This window comes from Neolamprologus multifasciatus, chromosome 7, assembly GCF_963576455.1.
Source record: "Neolamprologus multifasciatus chromosome 7, fNeoMul1.2, whole genome shotgun sequence".
Lineage (NCBI taxonomy): Eukaryota > Metazoa > Chordata > Actinopteri > Cichliformes > Cichlidae > Neolamprologus > Neolamprologus multifasciatus.
In genome coordinates, this window is record NC_140445.1 from 63,998,350 (window position 1) to 64,016,533 (window position 18,184).

Consider the following 18,184-nt stretch of genomic DNA (forward strand, 5'->3'; position numbering starts at 1 on the left):
TGTTTTTCTTCTTGGTTTTTTTTCTTTTTTCTTTTTTATTGACCGATAAATTGACCCACTAGCAGTTTTTTTTCGTGTAGGTGGAGAAGCTGAAAATTTAGAAATGACTTCCTCAAGCTTCAGGGACTGCCAGGTCAGTGACTCGGAGAAAGAAAGAAACTTTAAAGAACAGAAAGCGACACTTTCTCTTTATTTGTTGCAATAACTAAGTGGCATTAAGGATTGAGAAACATAGTTTGTATTATTGAGATATGTATATTTAAAGTGAAAAAAGGATAAAACTGTTAGTTTACAGAAAAATATTCATGCAGGGGCATAAAGCAGGCAAACCTCGATAAGTATCCAGAACTTTTACAATTACAAGTAGATTTATTTAAGCTCTGGGTAACACAGAATGAAATTGGCTGCCTTTACTCGATGAATCTTTAACCTCGGGTTGCTCAAGCCGACGAGACAACTGCATGTTTGTCATACAAACGGCTTACACACTGAAACCCAGCATTAACGTCTGCACCGCTATGTTCCCGTTTCTTGCAGGCGTGGAGGGCGGAGGGGCTTACATTGTCCACCAGCAGTAATGAGGCTTGTAAAATGTATGACGCCATACTCACGCAGGTAGCGTACCTGTTCCATATGCACACGCAGTTTGCACACCGTGGGTGTTTCGGGCTGTTTAAGATCTAAATTGTGTTTTAACCCCTCAGTATGTGAAGTGGAGGAACGATGACAGCTTGGGAGGAATTGAAGGATGCATGTCTGCTGTCCAGGCAGCTGACCCACATTTTGGTAACTATATGTGGGGTTAACTATGCTTGATTTGTTATTGTATACAAGTTCTGATAAATAAGAAAAACAACAAAATAAGACTAAAGAAACCCTGAGATGATTAGTTTATACGCTGCAAGGAAAAACAATTAAATGTGGCTACTGCTCTTTAAATAAACATGTTAGAGGTCAGTCACTTCAGATTATTTCAGTGTTAGGTGTAGCTGGGAGGCGTCAGCTGTCAGTTTGAGCTTTGATCAAGCATTTAGTTGTTGTTCATGCAAATGACTCTACCCTCCTTTGTGCAAGTTCAACACTTATTGATTCTCCTCAGAACTTGCAAGCTGCTTTTTAGTTTAGCTGCTGTAAACACACAAATTGATTGAGCCTAATGCATAATAAAAACAGTTTGCGGTCTTCCAAGTTTAACATTGCTGACAATACTAAATAAATGATAAACTAAAGGTGTGTGCAGTTGGGTAAATTAATAACAAGTACAATTATTTTTGCTGGCGTCCTTGTTCAAACTGAATCTTGGACAAAAAAGGAAGCATTGAGTTCATTAATTAAGCACATTCATTAATTATGTGGACACAATAGACACCCTTTAAAATGCTGGCTGCTTGCACTCATTCATATCGGGGGCATACAGTGGAGATAAACTCCTCTTATTCTTCATCTCATGTTGCAAATAAACAGAAATGGAACCAAGAAGCTCCTGTAATATTTTACTTAAGTCCAAAGGCAAAACTTTACAAGTGCATGTGATTCTTTCCGCATGAGAACTGCAGCTGTGGAAACCTCCAGCTGTTATTTGTTTTTCCTGTAGTTATGGGGCATGTGATAAGTACGGGCCTGGAGCTTGTGGCGACAACAAGCTCCACCAGGCTGGATGAGCGTCTGTCAAGTGCTGTGAGGAGGACGGTGGAACTCGCCAACAGCCAGGACATCACTTCCAGAGAGAGACTCCACGTCAAAGCCATGGAGCTCTTCTCACACGGGTAAGGTCCAGAGCCAGACCGCCACAGCAGGAGACGCAGTCACGAAGCAGCCCGTGCTTCATTGGGTTGTGTTTGAGCCAAATTTATCTTTGAATGTTTTCCTGCTCAGAAGGCCTCAATAAAGCCATGATGACGATATGAAACCTGTATCAGTCAGCAAACCCAATTCTCTAAATGTTCAAAGTGGTTGTGAATTTACAGGAAACGGATTGAAAACCGTGTTTATGATTGAAATACATAACAAATGTAAAATCAATCAATCAAAAACCTTAATAATTGACAGCACATAAACACTTATTTTTTAAAAGCATACAACAACAACAACAACAACAACAATCTTTGTTTATAGAGCACATTTAAAAACCAGCGGTATACCAAAGTGCTTAACATAAGAGACAGAGAAGTAACACAAGTATTATAAGGCCTTAGCAAAGTATCAAATATCCTCACAGGTCAATGCCACTAATACACAGGGGTAATATAAAATGCATATCAAAATAAAAACATAATAAAAGCACAAGCCATAAAAATATGTATAAGAAAAAATAGAATATGTCTAAAAGTCAGGTGCGAGCATTAACAAGCAGGAAAGGCGAGATTAAACAAATAGGTTTTTAACCGTGATTTAAAAGATTGGATGGAATCAGACGCCAATATGCTTTGTTTTAGCGTTTAGCTTTTCCAAGAGCCCTGCACACTGCAACAGTTATTTATGTGCACAAAACTGGTTTTATCAAAATTATTTTAAGGGTTAATTCAAAAATATCAAAAATATTTCTGTTATAAATCTGTACAAATTCCTGATGTAATGACTTTAAAATGAAGTAACTTAATCATTGTCAGAGAGTTGTATGCTAAGAGAGACTCTTACATATTTAATCTTATCTGTCACTGGGGTCTGTAGTCAAAATGAGTTTCATTGAGCCAGAAGAAATAGGTTGAACTTGTTTTTTTTTGTATATAACACAGAAGTACAAGTGTTTTTTTTTTTTTATCAGGTGATATTCATTCCCTAAGTTATTCGCCTTATGTGATACAATCTCTTACTACAGATTGTCTGCCAAGCTCTTCTGTAAAATTTCAGTCACAGTCCAGCAAGTAATATTTGAATTTTATATTCATTGTCTTATTTCCCCGGGGTATAGTCAGCTATACTGTAATATCGAGGAGCCATTTTGGCTCTCAGCATTGTCTTTGCGATACTTTCCAAGTCCCTCTAATCTGCTCACAAAGCATATTGACATTTGTGATTCTCCAGGTACCGATCAACGTTCCATGAACTCGCTCTTTTTTTCTTTAAACCGACACATTTGTCTTGTAGAAATTTTCCGAAAGCCTGCGAGGCATGGGAAGATATTCTGCTAGACCACCCGACTGATATGTTGGCCCTCAAGTTTGCACACGATGCTTATTTCTACATGGGAGCCCAAATGCAAATGAGGGACTCGGTGGCCAGGGTGCTTCCCCACTGGAAACCACACGTGCCTTTGTCCAGGTACAAAAGACAGCTTAATGTTTGTCAATCTAAGCATTGATGCCATGCATTGGGACAGTATGGATGCATACCTGCAAAACATACAGCATGTAAGCTAATGAGGCTTGTTTACAGTAAGTAGTTGTGCAGTGCTTAGTATTTTTGTGTTTAAAGTGTGCATGCATGCTTTCAAACTGTTAGGATGTTCTTTCACTCTCAGAGTAGCTTTGCATGATTCACAATTTGAAATAATCAAATTATTTCCAGTATACTGTGCATTGGTGCAGCTCGTTTGTAAATTCACTGTCTGAAATGAGCCATATTAGATCTTTTTTAAAAAAAAAAAAAATTATTTGTTTACTTTGTTTTTGTGTGTACGTACGTGTGCACATACCTGCTCTCAGCTACCTCAATGGACTATATTCCTTTGGTCTCCTGGAAACTCGTTTCTATGACCAGGCTGAGAAAGTAGCCATGGAGGTGAGATTTTCTTCTCTGCTGTTATTCAAGCTGTTGCCATTATTGTAGCAGGGGGCTTTGGACTCTCGTTAGTTCAACTCGGCAAGTAATTTGCTGTCAAAGACCTAAAGGAATAAACAGCAGACCCTTCAAAACTCAGCGTGTAATGCATACAAAGTATGACATGAGGGTCACTGAAAAGTAGGGGTGGGGGAAAAAATCGATACTGTGTAGCATCGTGATATTTTGTTTGCTAATAATGTATCGATACAGGGACAGCAGAAATCGATATTTTGTTGCAATTTTTTTTTTTTTTTCTGAGCAAGAATCCTGACATTCCTTCACTGTCCAAATGTGTTTAACTTTTTTTGGCAGCAATAAACATGACAGTTTACTTATTTTAATTTAAGACATGTTTTATTTTAATTAAGTTTAAAACTTTTTTATTTAATGTAAAATTATATTTTGTTTTAATTTACTTTCAAATTCTTCAGTTGCTGAAGGGGCTGCATAGTTTTCATAAACTGCATAGTTCAGAATAGCTATAATTGTACCAGATGGTTGATTCAGTTAAGTTGGACTAGACTGTAATACAAAGCGTTCAGTTTGTCAACAATAAAACTGAAATGAGAGAAAGACTGAGTGTGAGACTTTGTTATTAGATAAAATGAATATTGATAAAGTTTACCTTCATGTACAGAATCTGAATATCACAAAATATTTTTAAAAATTGCAATAATATCGTATCGTGCGTTAAGTATTGTGATAATATCGTATCGTGGGATGTATGGTGATTCCCACCTCTACTGAAAAGATTGGGGAACATCATGTTGAGTGTTTAGAATGCAGTTATTTTGGATCTAGTTACTTATCAACACGTTCATCGCTTCTTCTTGCTTCAAACCGGTAAACTCTCTTGTGAAGGGGCTCGCTCTAACTCCCGACGATGCTTGGTCAGTCCACTCTGTAGCCCACGTTTGTGAGATGAAGGCAGAGTTGGACAAAGGCTTGAAGTTCATGGAAAGTAGAGAGAAAGACTGGGAGGTACGATGACTTTTCTTTTCTGTTTTTGATTAATCGCATGCAAGTAATCTGTTCCATAGACGACTGAATTATATTACATATCCAAACAGCTCCAGGAAAAGTATTTGAAATCTGTAATGTTTAATTCCAGGTAACTGACATGCTGGCCAGTCATAACTATTGGCACTGGGCTCTATTTTTCATCGAGAAGGTAAAGATGATAATGGGTTTTTCAGTCAAGCGGAAAGCTGACAGTCACAGTGTTTGTGGAAAATGTATTTATGATATTGTCTCCCATAGGTAATTTGAAGCCTGGGGTTGATTATATTGTAAGATTAATTTGTGTTTGCATTTGGGCAACTCGATTTATCCACGTTGCTTATTTCTCACTGCTCAAGTTATTCAAATTTGTCTCTCACCTCCTCCACAGAGGCAACACGAAGCTGCTCTGCAAATATACGACACTCAGGTTGGTTTCTGTTGAAAGTTTGCATCTAAACTTTGATACTATAGCTGTCTGAGTACATACACTTAGTAATTTCCAGAGTGACGCATGCACCACTACACAACACTACACAAGAGACGCAGACTAATGCAGTTTGATGTGCTCGTTGTGAGTCAAGAAGGTAAGCGTGAACAGAAACGAAAGTCAATCCATATTCACATGTCAGAGCCAAGGAACCACCCACACTCATTTCAGTGTCAACAGCCAAAGCGGATTATTTTTCGTGATACTCCAAAAATAGGAGAGACAATTTGAAAGTACATCTCTTTGATGTCCTGCACCTTTAGAATAATACTTCTCAGCTAAAAGTTTGAACGCAAAAGAAATTCTGAAATTCACATCAGCAAAGTTCAGCAAATCACACATCTCGTTTTGTTCTTTTCTTTACTTTATTTCTCTGAACTGTACACAACGTTGTGTACAGTCATCATGGACACGAATGTCACGATTTTTTGGCTGACTTTCTTTAAAGTGTTAGTTGGATACACCTTTAAATATTTAAAAACAAGAATTTGGCTTAAAGGTTGGATTTTAGTTTAGATTTTTTTCTAATCCATCAAAGGTCAGAATCATACGTACAGGCTCAAATATTTAAATACACTCACTTAAGTCTTTTAATAAGGGGTACTGAAGGTCGTACATTGTCTGGTAATTTGACAAGGTGAAGACCTGTTAACTTACAGCATACAAATTATTTGCTCGACATCACCCGTTGAATTGATCGATGCTCAGAACAATGGGAAAGTCCAAGGAACTTGTGTAGATTTACAGAAGTTGGAAAGGTCTCTCTGAGCCATTTCTAAACAACTGGAAATTCTAAGATCATCAAACTTCAAAACTATTGAACATAAGTAAAAGCTATTCAGGTATGTCACAGCTTTGCTAAGGTCTAGATGAAGACCCAAACGGTCAAAAATCCTGCCATGAACAGGAAGCTGCTGGAACACCAGCTGAGCCTACCAGCTGCCCAAAAGCTAACTGCCAACTTTATGCTGATGATGCAGTTATACACGTACCAGCTAAGTCACCTGGTGAAGCAGCAGACACCTTAACGGTACATCTAAATGGTGTCCAAAAATGGCTGGAACAAAATCATCATGTACTGAATTTTAAAAAAAAAACTGTTTCTATGTGTTTTTCGATTAGGAAACAAAATTCATCTGATGATTTTAAAATCAACCTAGGGAACGAAGAAATAAAGGAGGTCAAAGATTTTAAGTTTTTAGGAATAATTTTAGATTCACATCTTAAATTTGACAAGCATGTAAAGAAGATCTCTAAGACGGTCAAGGCTAATCTGAATTGTTTTAAGTTAATTCGGCACTGTATACCCACTTCAGCAGCTCAGTTATTTATGCATTCTATGATATTTTCGCATTTTTCATATTGTATGACAGTTTGGACCCAAGCAGCACCATCTACAATTCAGCCTGTGGTGTCCTTATATAATCAATCTTTAAAAATAATGGATAAAAAATCGGTTCGGTGGCATCATTGTCACATTTTAAAGAAATATAATCTACTTAGTTTTAAGAGTTTTAATCATTGGTGTTATCTTAAATTAGTTTTTAAATGTATAAATAGGATGGCCCCAGAGTGTCTCAATAGATACATTCAGAGACAAGACAGTAATCGCGTTACTAGGAGTAAGGGGAACGGCAACTGCAAGATATTATATCGCAGATCTACATTCGGTCAGTCAGCTTTTTCTATAAAGGCTTCCCATCTGTGGAACCGATATCAAACTGATTACAGACATTAGATCTTTTACATTGAAAGTTAAAGTGTGGTTAAAGGGAAACCAAAGTTGTAGTCATTTTATCTGATGATTTTAATTTTATTTTAAATTATTGTCTATCAATTGTAATTGTATTTATGATGTAATTTGGTTTTATGAAAATGTATGTTTTATTGTAATATGTATTTATTTAGATTGTAAGCCCAACAAGGGACAATTGTTGAAAATTGGCAGTAGCTATAAACCTGTGTGCGGTACATCAGTCTCATGTCTTGCACTTGAACTATGTTTAACTGCACCTTTTAAATAAATAAATTCAGTATTCAGCGTCCACAGTGAAGCATCGCTATGAACCGAGAAACAAAGCCCCTGCTGCAAAATTCAAGCACAACTGAACCGAACCCACAGAGACGAGCTAAATGCCTTGTGGAGAAAAGTTTTATGGTCAGACAAGACAAAGATTGAGCTGTTCGACCACAATGACGAGGAAAGTTTGGAGAAGTAAAGGTTAGAATAGGCTCCCAGCTGTCAGTCAAGGTGGGGGTAGCATCAAGCTCCGGGGCTGTTTTCCTGCAGTTGATACTAAAGGACTACCTCCAATCTTCTTTACCTCAAGTCAACAGCTAGACAGCTGAAACTTGGATACACAATAAGTGACATTTAACCAAATATTAGTTATATACTGTATATGTATGTATGTGGCCCAGTTCTTGTTTTTTATAGTCCTTAAAGATGTATGCTCTACAATTACTTGTAGAGCAAAAAGACCATGACATTCATGCCCATGACGAGTGCATGTAAACGTCTGTATGGTGATTAGAATGAATAGTGACGACAGTGTGTTGTGTTCAACTAAGGTTTTCAGGCGCTGCAAGGCCTCAGGAGCCATGTTGGACATTGTAGATGCCTGTTCATTACTGTACAGATTGGAAATGGACGGTAAGATATAGAACAAACTGCATGCTAAAAATACATCTCAGAAGACACTCATCACACTCTGATTAAAATTCAGGAGCAATGCATTTTTCTGTGCTCATAGAATATGTTTAAAATGATGCCAGCTGGCAAAACGCTGCAACATTTCCTAATGTGTTACTAACGGGCTAACGGGCAACTGGAACTTTAAGATAATTTAAGACAGTATGGTGTTGAGTGAAACTGCTAATGAGGTGAGATAATCTCAGTTGCCATCCTTCGTTAATTTGAACCTCAAAGTGTTTTGTTGGAAATTAAGGTAATTAACAGAACCTCTGACCACATTTTCTTCCTACTCTGTTTTAGAGAGACATTTACAGCTGACTATGCAGCCTTCAAGCTGTATTAGCGTGTTTGTTTCTGCGTGTTTCAGGAGTGTGCGTGAAGGAGCGTTGGCAGGAGCTGCTCCAAGTAACTTGGCCTCACACTGACGATCACGTGACCTTGTTTAATGACCTTCACTTCCTTATGGTGTCGCTGGGAGCTAAAGAGACTGGGACTAGTCGGCGTCTGCTGGAGGGCCTTCAGGAATTGGCGAAGTAAGTTTCGTGCCATTTCTTCTCTTCGCTGCACACCTCAACACTCTGTCAGGCTTACATAAGAACAACACAAGCCTTATGTAAAATGGAGACGAGACTGAGCGTAGGATGTGAGAGAGTGAATACAGTCAGAGAGGGTCTTCCCTCTGCAGCAGATGCCACTGAGGGATTCTGCGGTTATAATGGCCGGTGCTCTTCGTTTCGTCGAGCCTACAAACCACAGAACAGCTCACATTTAAAACCAGTCCTTAAAGCTGTTGTGCTTTCACTATTACTTAAGACGTGTTGGATTTCTTTGAAAGTGAGTTAAGTAAGAAAATGAAATTTTCTCCTCATCGCAGCTTTACTTTGAGTGTATTAGACGAGCTGCATGCATGTTCAAGCGCAGCATGCATCAATTACATCTAGCATATTACTTTTATTACCTGGGTCTTTGGAGGATTGCATAGTTTAAACTAATCCATATTTTTTCCATATGGTAATTATACAGTCAGAGGCAGTCACGCGGAGTACTTGCTAATCTGAGAAAGCTTAAGGACAGTGACGTGAATCCTTCTCAGATGTCTTTGCAGCTTTCCCTCTAGATTGACTGCTGTAGGGAGGAGACTGGGCCGCAGACGTTTGGATAAGTGCAACAGCAGCACTTTTTTTTCTTCCAAAGACAAACCTAAGAGAGTCATTCTCTGAAGTCATTTCAGATGGACTAACACTTCACGAGGCTTTTAATGCACTTACAGCAACATAACAAGTGTTTCAATTCACATAATATTAGATGCACTTCACTGAACTCGCTTCTGTTCAGTTCGTCTCCATTTGTGTGAGGAGGGCAGACTTAGACACCAATATGCTATCACACATGGAGAGCCTGCCACAAGGGAAACTACCACAAAAGATAAAGGAGAGGGAAACATTCCTGTCTTTACAAGTCAGCAACAAATGTTTGTAGAAATAAACTAACTAGCTACAAAGTGTCTTTTTCCAGAATGTGTTCTTTATGTTTGCTTTAATTTTCTTTTTGCAAGACAAACCAGATGCCTGGATTTCTACTCTCACAAAACATTTAATGCTGATGCCTTCTTTGAGAAGGCATCAGCATTCTTCTTTGAACTGCGCAAACAATGTACAAAGCAGCAAATAAATCTTTGCTCCACGACATTCAGAACTTGTTCCAAATAAGACCAAATACTCATGACCTGAGAGGAATCCTTGTGTTCAGCAAGCCAGTAGTAAGGACAAATGTAAAATATCAGAGCATTACAGTCAGAGGAGTTAGTGTGTGGCACACCTGTACACATGAAATCAAGACAAAAATTCACACGATTGTTCAAAAAAAATAAATTGCATGAATATAGGAAATCTTCCTCTCAGTGACTGAGTTGTCTCATTGTGTGTTTATTAAGGTGTTTGTCACATAGATATAAAACAAGCTCAGAGATTAAGCGGTGTTATAGACAGGGTGATTAGTTTATGTAAAAATGTAGTTTGTTGTTGTTCTGGTTTACGTGCTGAAAATGGTTTTTATTTGTGTATGTTCAATGTGTTAGACTTGTACATAGTTAACCATGTATGATCAAATAATGTTGAATCCTGGATATGAATTTGTAAGCAATGAAATTTGAAATAAGGGGGTAGGAACAAGAAAAGTGTAAACTTCATCCTACTCCTTTTCGAGCACACGCATTCTGTAGACAAAGATATTTACATGAAAACTTGATGATTTTTAAGTTTTGTTTTTTGGTTTTTTCTGTTGTTATTTCAATTATATTTGCATGTTCGAAATAAAATTATATCTATCTATCTATCTAGATGCAGCATTAACAGTTTTTAACTTGTTACTCTGTATCTTTGATTCCTTTTATAAGAAAAGTTGTTTCCTTTTTTTTAAACCATGTTTTTCTTGCACAGGGAGCCAGGAGACAATCAGCAGCATCAGCTGGCCGCGACTGTAGGGATACCAATGTGCCAGGCTATGCTGGAGTACAACCAGGGTAACTACGGTCAAACTGTGGAGCTACTATACCCTTTACGCTATCGCATGGTAGACATAGGTGGCAGTGATGCACAGGTAAGTCTCAAAGAATTTATTAACTGTTAAAGAAAATCATTTGAAACTGCAGCTCTGCTAGTGAACTGCTGAAAATGTTTAAGCCTCGAGGCTTTACTATCTTTGGATATCATTGCTCAGACTTTGTTTTCTTGAGCAAGAGTGAAATCCTTGATGCTGTGAAAACAGGTCAGAGGTTAGGAGTGTTGTGCAGAAAAGCTGCAGTCTTTCTATCTATGAACATCATGTGAAAATGTGGAGTGCAGCGCACCACTGTATGAATAATGAACTCTTTTATGTTATTTTTATTCTGAGAACCGTTCTCTGAGGTGTCACAGTTGACATAAAATGTAACACAATCTAACACAAAATGCAGAATGTCTTTTTACAACTGAAAGAGGTTTGTGTCTAATAATGTGTTTGTGTATTGTTGTTGTCAGAGGGATCTGTTTAATCAGCTGCTTATTCATGCGGCGATGAAATCAGAGAATAAGCACCACCAGAAGCTGGGAAGGTGAGGAGCAGCAGGGATTTCAGGCTTCGTGCTTCGGGGTGTTTTCCCCCCAATATCAGTGTGTTTTTGCATGGGAATATGCCGGAAGATTGTGTGAGGGGAAATAAAATCTTTCATTCACTGAAACATGGTTTTGTTGCGATTGCTGTCCGCTCCGATTTTCTTTAACTGCTTTCCATCTGCGTGCAGAGCACGAGCTGCTTTCATGCTCCTATTATGCAACTGACATCCATGTCTGTACAGCATGTTATACTTTCATTATTGATCAGCTTAGCATCTCAGCCTGCAGTCTCTTTGAATCTGTGTTCATGTCTTTGCGCTGTCTTGTGCTGAATTTCCCCAGATGTCTTCTGGCAGAGCGCGATGCCGTGAGGCCAAACTCCCCTCTGACCCGTCGTCTGATGCAGAAAGCTCTCGCACTTCAGGACTAGAGGTGCACAAACCAGTTCCCGTACAAAAAAACAAGCATTGTGGGTTTAAAAGATTTAACGATCAAGAGCTTGGAATGTTAAGAGAGTGGAAACCTTTCATGCAAATCTCATTGTACTTACTATAGACTCCAAGTATTCAATAATTAATACGCAGCTGTAAGCTAGTTTGACATGAAAAAATATGTAAAATTGAATTATTCACATTTCTGCAATAAATTATGTGCAAATGTTTTTTATATAGTTTTATTCATTCCAAAAATTGTTAATTTTTTTCCAAATAATCGTGTTTCCATTTCTCTCACTTTCTGTATTTAAACAAATAAACTAACATTTGCTTCTATAAATATTCTATATTGATTGTTTAGCTTATCAGGGCTTCAAATGATGATTAATATTACTGCCACTGGATCTTGACTTGTGATGCTCAGCAATAAACACCCCCAACCCTGTTTAGCTGATTTAATGCTGTTGTATGTTTTATAAACAGTCTAAAGTCCTTTCATTTATTTAGTTACTGTACAGCTTGGTATGATTTTGAAATTGCTTTCACATTGTTGTAAAACAATTTCCACTGGGCTAAATTGAGTAGCAGCTGTTGAACTGGTGCTACAAGACTGAACCCCGACTGAAAGGTGGTAATGTGGTGATAAAGCTGCTGAAATACATAAAAATGTGAGATTTAAAGAAAGAGAAAAATGTTTTGTTGAGGAAAAATAGCATTTTGAAATTTCAAATACCTAGAATGTTATATTGAAATATTGTAACATTTTAAAATGAGCTTCCCTTGATTAAAAAAAAATCAAAAATGTAACATTTATTTCTTTGATTAGAGTTTAAAAATAACTGATTTAATACTGAACACTATATCTATATCCATGTATCTGTATATGTATGTATCTACTAGAGATGGCACAATACCATCTCTAGGTTGGGAATGGTTGGTGATATTAAAGTCCTGTTTGTGGCACATTAGTATATGTGAGGGGGCAAACTCCTCAAGCTTTATTCTTTCACTCATGAAAGAATAAAGCTACATTGAAACCAAGCACACCATTGTTTTTCTTGTGACATTACCAATAAGTTTGATGTGTCACATGGCCCTCTTCCTATTGAAAAAACAAAACTTGATGATGGCCGACTTCTAAATGGCCACCATGGTCACCACCCATCTTGAGGAGTTTGCCCCCTCACATATACTAATGTGCCACAAACATGACTTTAATATCACCAACCATTCCCATGTTATTACAGTGTATCCATATAAATGGCCCACCCTGTATATCCATGTATGTAACATCAGCAATAGGCTGACATGTCTATGATAAATAGTGTTGAAGAAATAATATACAAAAACCAATCTTTGGACTTTGAACAAAATAAATTCGTCACAGTTGTGACTTACGAAACACTTGAAGTGTGTGGTGGTGCGCTATAGAAACAGCTACGAGGACAATGCTTTACCCACATTCTGCTCTCTGTCTTTCATGGACAGCTGAAGGTCTGTATCTGTTTGACCAACACAGGGTTGCAGAACAGATGGCCCACAGTGGAGAGTACGTACACTGCATATTGGCTGCATTCGCACAAAATCCAGTGTGACACCTTCTTGCCTGGTTGTGTGGAGGTGTGGCTACGCCTACCTTGACTTTACAGTCAGAATTGCTTCGTTTGTTTTACTATTTCACTCTTTCTTTCCCGTTAGCTGAGTGAGGGAGGCGAGCAGTGTGTGAATGTTGTGTTTCCAGACCTTTAAAACACGACACATAATGACTTTATGTGAGCTGATGTTCCTTGATAAACAGTAACATAAAATAATAAATGCATATGTTTAAACTCAATTCTATAAGCAAACTTTTCACATTTAAAGAGATGAAATCTTGACGTCAATGTTCAAAACCGGTTAATAATATATACACTTGGCATATAATTGACTATAAATAATACATTAAAGTGCATCACACTTGTATACCTGTAGGCAACCACATGTTAAGTATATCACATGCCCGGATATTGCAGTAGTAGCTGTAGAAAAGATGTCCTTGAACATGTCAGAGAAGCTGAGTGGAGTACTGCGAGTTCCTTTCTTTCGTTTTCTTCCCCTCTGTCGTAGCGCTCTCACAACACTGAGGTAATCTCATCTTGAATCTGAGAGATCAGGATCTGGGACAGCACAATTCCTGCAATCTAGAGGACAACAGCAGCCACTTTAGATCGCAGAAGAGGCTCTCTGTAACTGTACGTTCTGTACCGAGCATCTCAAGGTCCCTTAGCAGGGTGCTGCAATGTGGCGCTGGGAAGAAAGGTTCCCAAATGAGTTGAGACTGACTCAAACGAGTCACTTAAAATAATTGCGCACTCACATTTGCACGCGCCTGTCAAGCCGATCATAAGGTGTTCTTACAGAGAGAAACCAAACCATTGGGTTGCAAACGCAGCTTTTAAACAGCAGTCCATAATTAACACTTTGGCTTGTTATGCAGACAAAGTAAGTGTCAGTAAGTGTTTTGAGAGGATATGCAAGACTTAAAAGAGAACTTCATCAGATTTACGGCACATCAAAGCATTAGAAAACTAATGCAATTGCTCTGTCGGGCCTTGTGGGTAATTTGTGCTTCTCTTCAGATTCACTGCAGAGCCGAGCGTGCAGATGAGAATGAGACAAATCAGTTTAAACATCCTGTGCTAAAGTTACACCTTCTGCTAGATTGCCATTTAATATTAGCTGAAACATTTTAATAAGTAAACAGAGTAATTATTTAGAGGCAGCTCGTTATAAGTGCTAATTTGATTTCATGTTTGCCTAATGTGTATTGAATGGTTTTATTTAGTTATCAAGGCGTGTTTTTAGCATCATTGGTAGAGGGGCAAAACAAAATCATCCTGTCAGCATTTTGTAATTTAGGTGGTCTTAGGCAGAGATGGGTACTGTAATCCAATTACTTTTTTAAAGTAAGGGATTACTATTGCAAAAACGGTAATTAGATTACCGTTACTTTCCCGTAGGAACGCTGCGTTACTAAAACCATGGGCCTTTCTCAATATGCGTACTTGTGCGTACTTGCGTTCTCGTGTACTCGTGATACGTCATCAGTCGGAGACCAAGTACTGTTCCAATTCGAAGTACGCATCAAGCCGAGAACGCGAAAAAGTCCCGGATGTGTTCTCGCTCCGCCCGTTTTATCGAGCATGCATCGGTGGTGACTTGTGTGGACTTGGTACAGCTAAATATCCCAGAATGCATTTCGTCCAAAACTCAAACGCGGCAATGGCGGACGAGCGGGTCTAAAAACTTTTAAATATTACTCTTTCTGGGTCACAAAATAAACTTTTAAGTTCTTTTCAAGCGAGAATGTAGCTGTGTAAACTTCGAATATCTGCTCAGTTTATCAAGATATCATATATTTCCAAACAAGGTCCGACGTTTTCGGAGACGTCTGTGACCCGCCAGCTCCATAGCAGACAGCGAGGTCGAGGATTATTACAGCCGGCGAGAACAGCCGACTCCCGGCAGATCGTTTTCAACCCCCCCCCGCGGTCTTTTCGCTACTCAGGTTAAACAAACCCCAAACCCCAGTAGTTGTCTATTGTATTGAGTGTCCACTAAAATAAAAATAAAAGCGTTCTAACATCTCACCTGCTTGTTTTTATTAAGGTATGTACACGTATGTACATGTACACTATTTTTTATTAATAGAGATTTCACTACTGAGGTTAAACATGATATATAAGTCACTTAGATCACTTCTAAATGTTAATGTTTGGCTTATTTCGGCTTTTTATTTGTTCCTGAGTAAACCGGTTTGGCTGTGATTAAAGTTAAGCTTCATAACATATTACTCACAGTTAAATTAAGGACGGCAGTAAAAACTCCGGACCTGTGACATCATCAAGTACGCTGGTGTTCCAATTGTACAAATCGCGAGTCCGTGCTCGCGTTCTCAGCGAGTCCGTACTCCCGTGCGTTCTCGGCGAGTACGTACCCGCCGAGAACGCGAGTACGTACTCGCGTACTTGAGAATTGAGAAAGGGCCCGTGATTTTTTTGCGAGAATGTCTCATGACAGTGACGTAAGCGAGTGCGACGTTCGTGACAACAGCTGTGTGCAGATCAACAATGGATCATATATCGAGTGCAGAGAGAGTATGAGCGTGCAGCGTTTAAAGCGTGGAAGTACTGACCTTACTTTGAGTTTGATTCCATAAAAAGTGACAAAAACATTAGTGTCCGTTGTGCAGGAAGAAAACTTCTTTTTACAGCGAAAAAAACCCCTAAACTTCCGAGCAAGCACCGAGTAGCTACGACGTAATGGGAAACTCACAGAGAAACTCGCGGATTCTTCCACTGACCGCTGCACACCTGCACCAGGATAAACCTCCGCCTACCCCACTCCTGCTTTACAGGTGAAAATAGAGCAACAGGACTGCTAGTCTTTGACTTTATTTATTTTCTGCTGTGTTTTACTTGCATTTATTTGAAAGACTGAGTGTAAACACACACAAAAAAAATGATTTTATGTGCAGGAATGTGCAGAAAATAGGTTTAAATATTAAACAAATTCAGAGAATGTTGCATATAATTAAATGTTTGCTTGATGCATAAAGTTAAAAGATTAAAACTAATAAAACAAGTTTTAAAAAGAGACTTTTCCATTTGATTACATTTTGTATGATGGATTATGCAGAAAAAGTAGAATTGGGCTGAAAGATCTATCGCTTTATCACCTATTCAGGTTGTAAATCGTGTTTTTAAAAAATAACCAAGTAACTAAGTAATTAATTACTTTTGAAAATAAGTAATCAGTAAAGTAACGGGATTACTTTTTGGGGGAAGTAATCAGTAATTAGTTACTGATTACTTTTTTCAAGTAACTTGACCAACACTGGTCTTAGGTGTGAATACATTTCTCTTTTCAGGCTTTAAAAAATGTAGTTCATGATGGGAAGTTTTGGCAGGTAAGTAGTATAAAGAAATGCCATTGCAATAGAAGGCGTCAGCATAGATGTTTGGTACATATTTATGGGACAACATGGGAGGGATTTAGAAGAGGAGGGCTGTCTATTTTCAAATTCTGGCATTTCAGATTCTCTAGATTTCCGTCTGCTGCAGCTGAAATGCTGGAGGATTGTTGCACAGTGAGAATCAGGGAGTCATCAGCATCTCTTAGACATATTACATTATCACACACACCCCTCTACCTCTGTTGCACATTAACCTGCACTCATTCTAGGATAGTGTAATAAATGAATAATGCGCAGTTAAACTTTTATTGTCCCAATGTGCCTTGTTATTGCTGTCTAGGTAGAACACACCACTCCAAATCCCTTGAATCACCGTGGCCTCACATTAACCCTACTCCTTATTGGTTTCCTTTAGAATCCAAGTTTTATCCCTTTTTTTTATTTATTTATTTTTTACTAGGACGATATTGAACTTGTAAAAGAAGGCCGTGGGAAGCTCTCAGGTTGAGATTTGTATGAGAGTATAAAGCCTGCATGGCTCTGATTGCTGAAGTCGAGCTTGGACTGTTTTCGCAGCCACATCCAAAAACGCCAGTTTGAAGTTTGTCTCCAGTCAGTATGTTGATTGCTACACACTGAATCCAGCAAACTTTCATTAATAGCTATATTGGCTTGTTTGTGTGTAGTCTTATTCAAGATGAAACTAGTCCTTTTGGCAGGTTACTAGTCCTGTGTTGCCTAATTACTGCACAGTCTGGGTTACCTGAGGTAAGGCCAGACCCAAGGCGAGAGCTCCCACCAGCAGCAGATGAGACTCGATCCACATCACTGCTTTGTCTGCACAGCCTACTGGGTAGATCGACTTGTTTGCCTCCATGAAGTTTTGCGTTTGAACTCCAAAACCGCACATCGTGTTGATCACTGCCTGTAAGCCAGATGAACAAAAGCAAAGACAGACGAAACACTGAGTGCATGATACTTACATTGATAAGCACATAAACCTAAAGCACTCTAAATACATTCAGATGTCGCTGTCATGCTGCTGGTTTCTCATTGCTTGTTTTTACTTTGAATTGAAAGTAAATTGAAAATAATGAAAGAGTGATGTTTGTTGAGAGGAAAGAAAATAATGTGAGCAAGCGAAACCCACTGGCTCTGAAAAGAAAAGCTACCTAATCCCTGAGGGGACCATGCAGTTACAGGGTCCTACCAGCAGGTTGCAGCACAGCAACAGCTCTCAAACTGTTTAATTAATAGTTTTTTAGTTGTTTTTAATGTTATTTTATTTTTACCCCATGTTGTAAAATGTTGCTGTGATCTGTTTTCAGAGTGTGATAGATGTTTTTTTCCTTAGTGGTGGTTTTCAAGCTGTGCTGCTGCGTCTGTACAGAGATTTTTTTGCGTGTATTTGTGAATCCAAAGTTTGTGCTCATGCAGACATTTAGATATATGCTGTTTGTATGACAGCATGGAGCCTCATGCACGCAGATAGCTGCAGTGTTGATTCAGTAGTCTGAAAATATCATAAAACCTTCATGAAAGAAGACTTTGATTTGGAACCATCTGTGCAAATTTACTGTACGGTTGATCATATCAGAATATGTTAAACATGTTTTTTTCTTTCTTCTTTAAGATGGAAATTGCCTGGCAGTGACTCGTTCAGGTACTCAACCAATCAATTTGCAGATTCTTTTTAAGAGAGAAACTGGTTGGCCATTATGAGACCAGTTCTGTGCATGACAGCTAATCCCAAAGGAA

The 18,184-nt window shown here is 38.5% G+C and overlaps 2 protein-coding genes and 1 long non-coding RNA gene across 4 annotated transcripts in view; 1 reads left to right on the forward strand and 2 right to left on the reverse strand.

Annotated features, from left to right (window-relative positions):
* ttc38 (tetratricopeptide repeat domain 38) lies at positions 1 to 15,362 on the forward strand. Of its 2 annotated transcripts, XM_085165087.1 has the most exons (14): positions 1 to 133; positions 538 to 615; positions 705 to 786; positions 1,595 to 1,766; positions 3,088 to 3,261; positions 3,645 to 3,720; positions 4,624 to 4,743; positions 4,874 to 4,933; positions 5,153 to 5,191; positions 7,823 to 7,904; positions 8,314 to 8,479; positions 10,385 to 10,544; positions 10,964 to 11,037; positions 11,381 to 15,362. In XM_085165087.1, the coding sequence occupies exons 1-14, from the start codon at positions 104 to 106 to the stop codon at positions 11,466 to 11,468; spliced, it is 1,401 nt and encodes a 466-aa protein (XP_085021213.1). In that variant the 5' UTR covers positions 1 to 103; the 3' UTR covers positions 11,469 to 15,362. The 2 variants fall into 2 exon arrangements, with proteins under 2 accessions (XP_085021213.1, XP_085021215.1); XM_085165089.1 differs by lacking the exons at positions 538 to 615; positions 705 to 786 and having other exon boundaries at positions 36 to 133.
* The window catches only part of LOC146515877 (uncharacterized), a 331,877-nt gene that overhangs the window by 73,295 nt on the left and 240,398 nt on the right, over positions 1 to 18,184 (reverse strand). The gene's annotated exons all lie outside the window — the stretch shown is intronic.
* The window catches only part of tspan33b (tetraspanin 33b), a 26,455-nt gene continuing 11,854 nt past the window's right edge, over positions 3,584 to 18,184 (reverse strand). Inside the window, exons 7-8 of the mRNA XM_085165100.1 lie at positions 17,190 to 17,351; positions 3,584 to 13,652 (exon numbers count right to left, since the gene is read on the reverse strand). Of these exons, the coding sequence (XP_085021226.1) occupies positions 13,584 to 13,652; positions 17,190 to 17,351 (231 nt within the window). The 3' untranslated portion in view covers positions 3,584 to 13,583. The remainder of the gene's footprint in view (positions 13,653 to 17,189; positions 17,352 to 18,184) is intronic.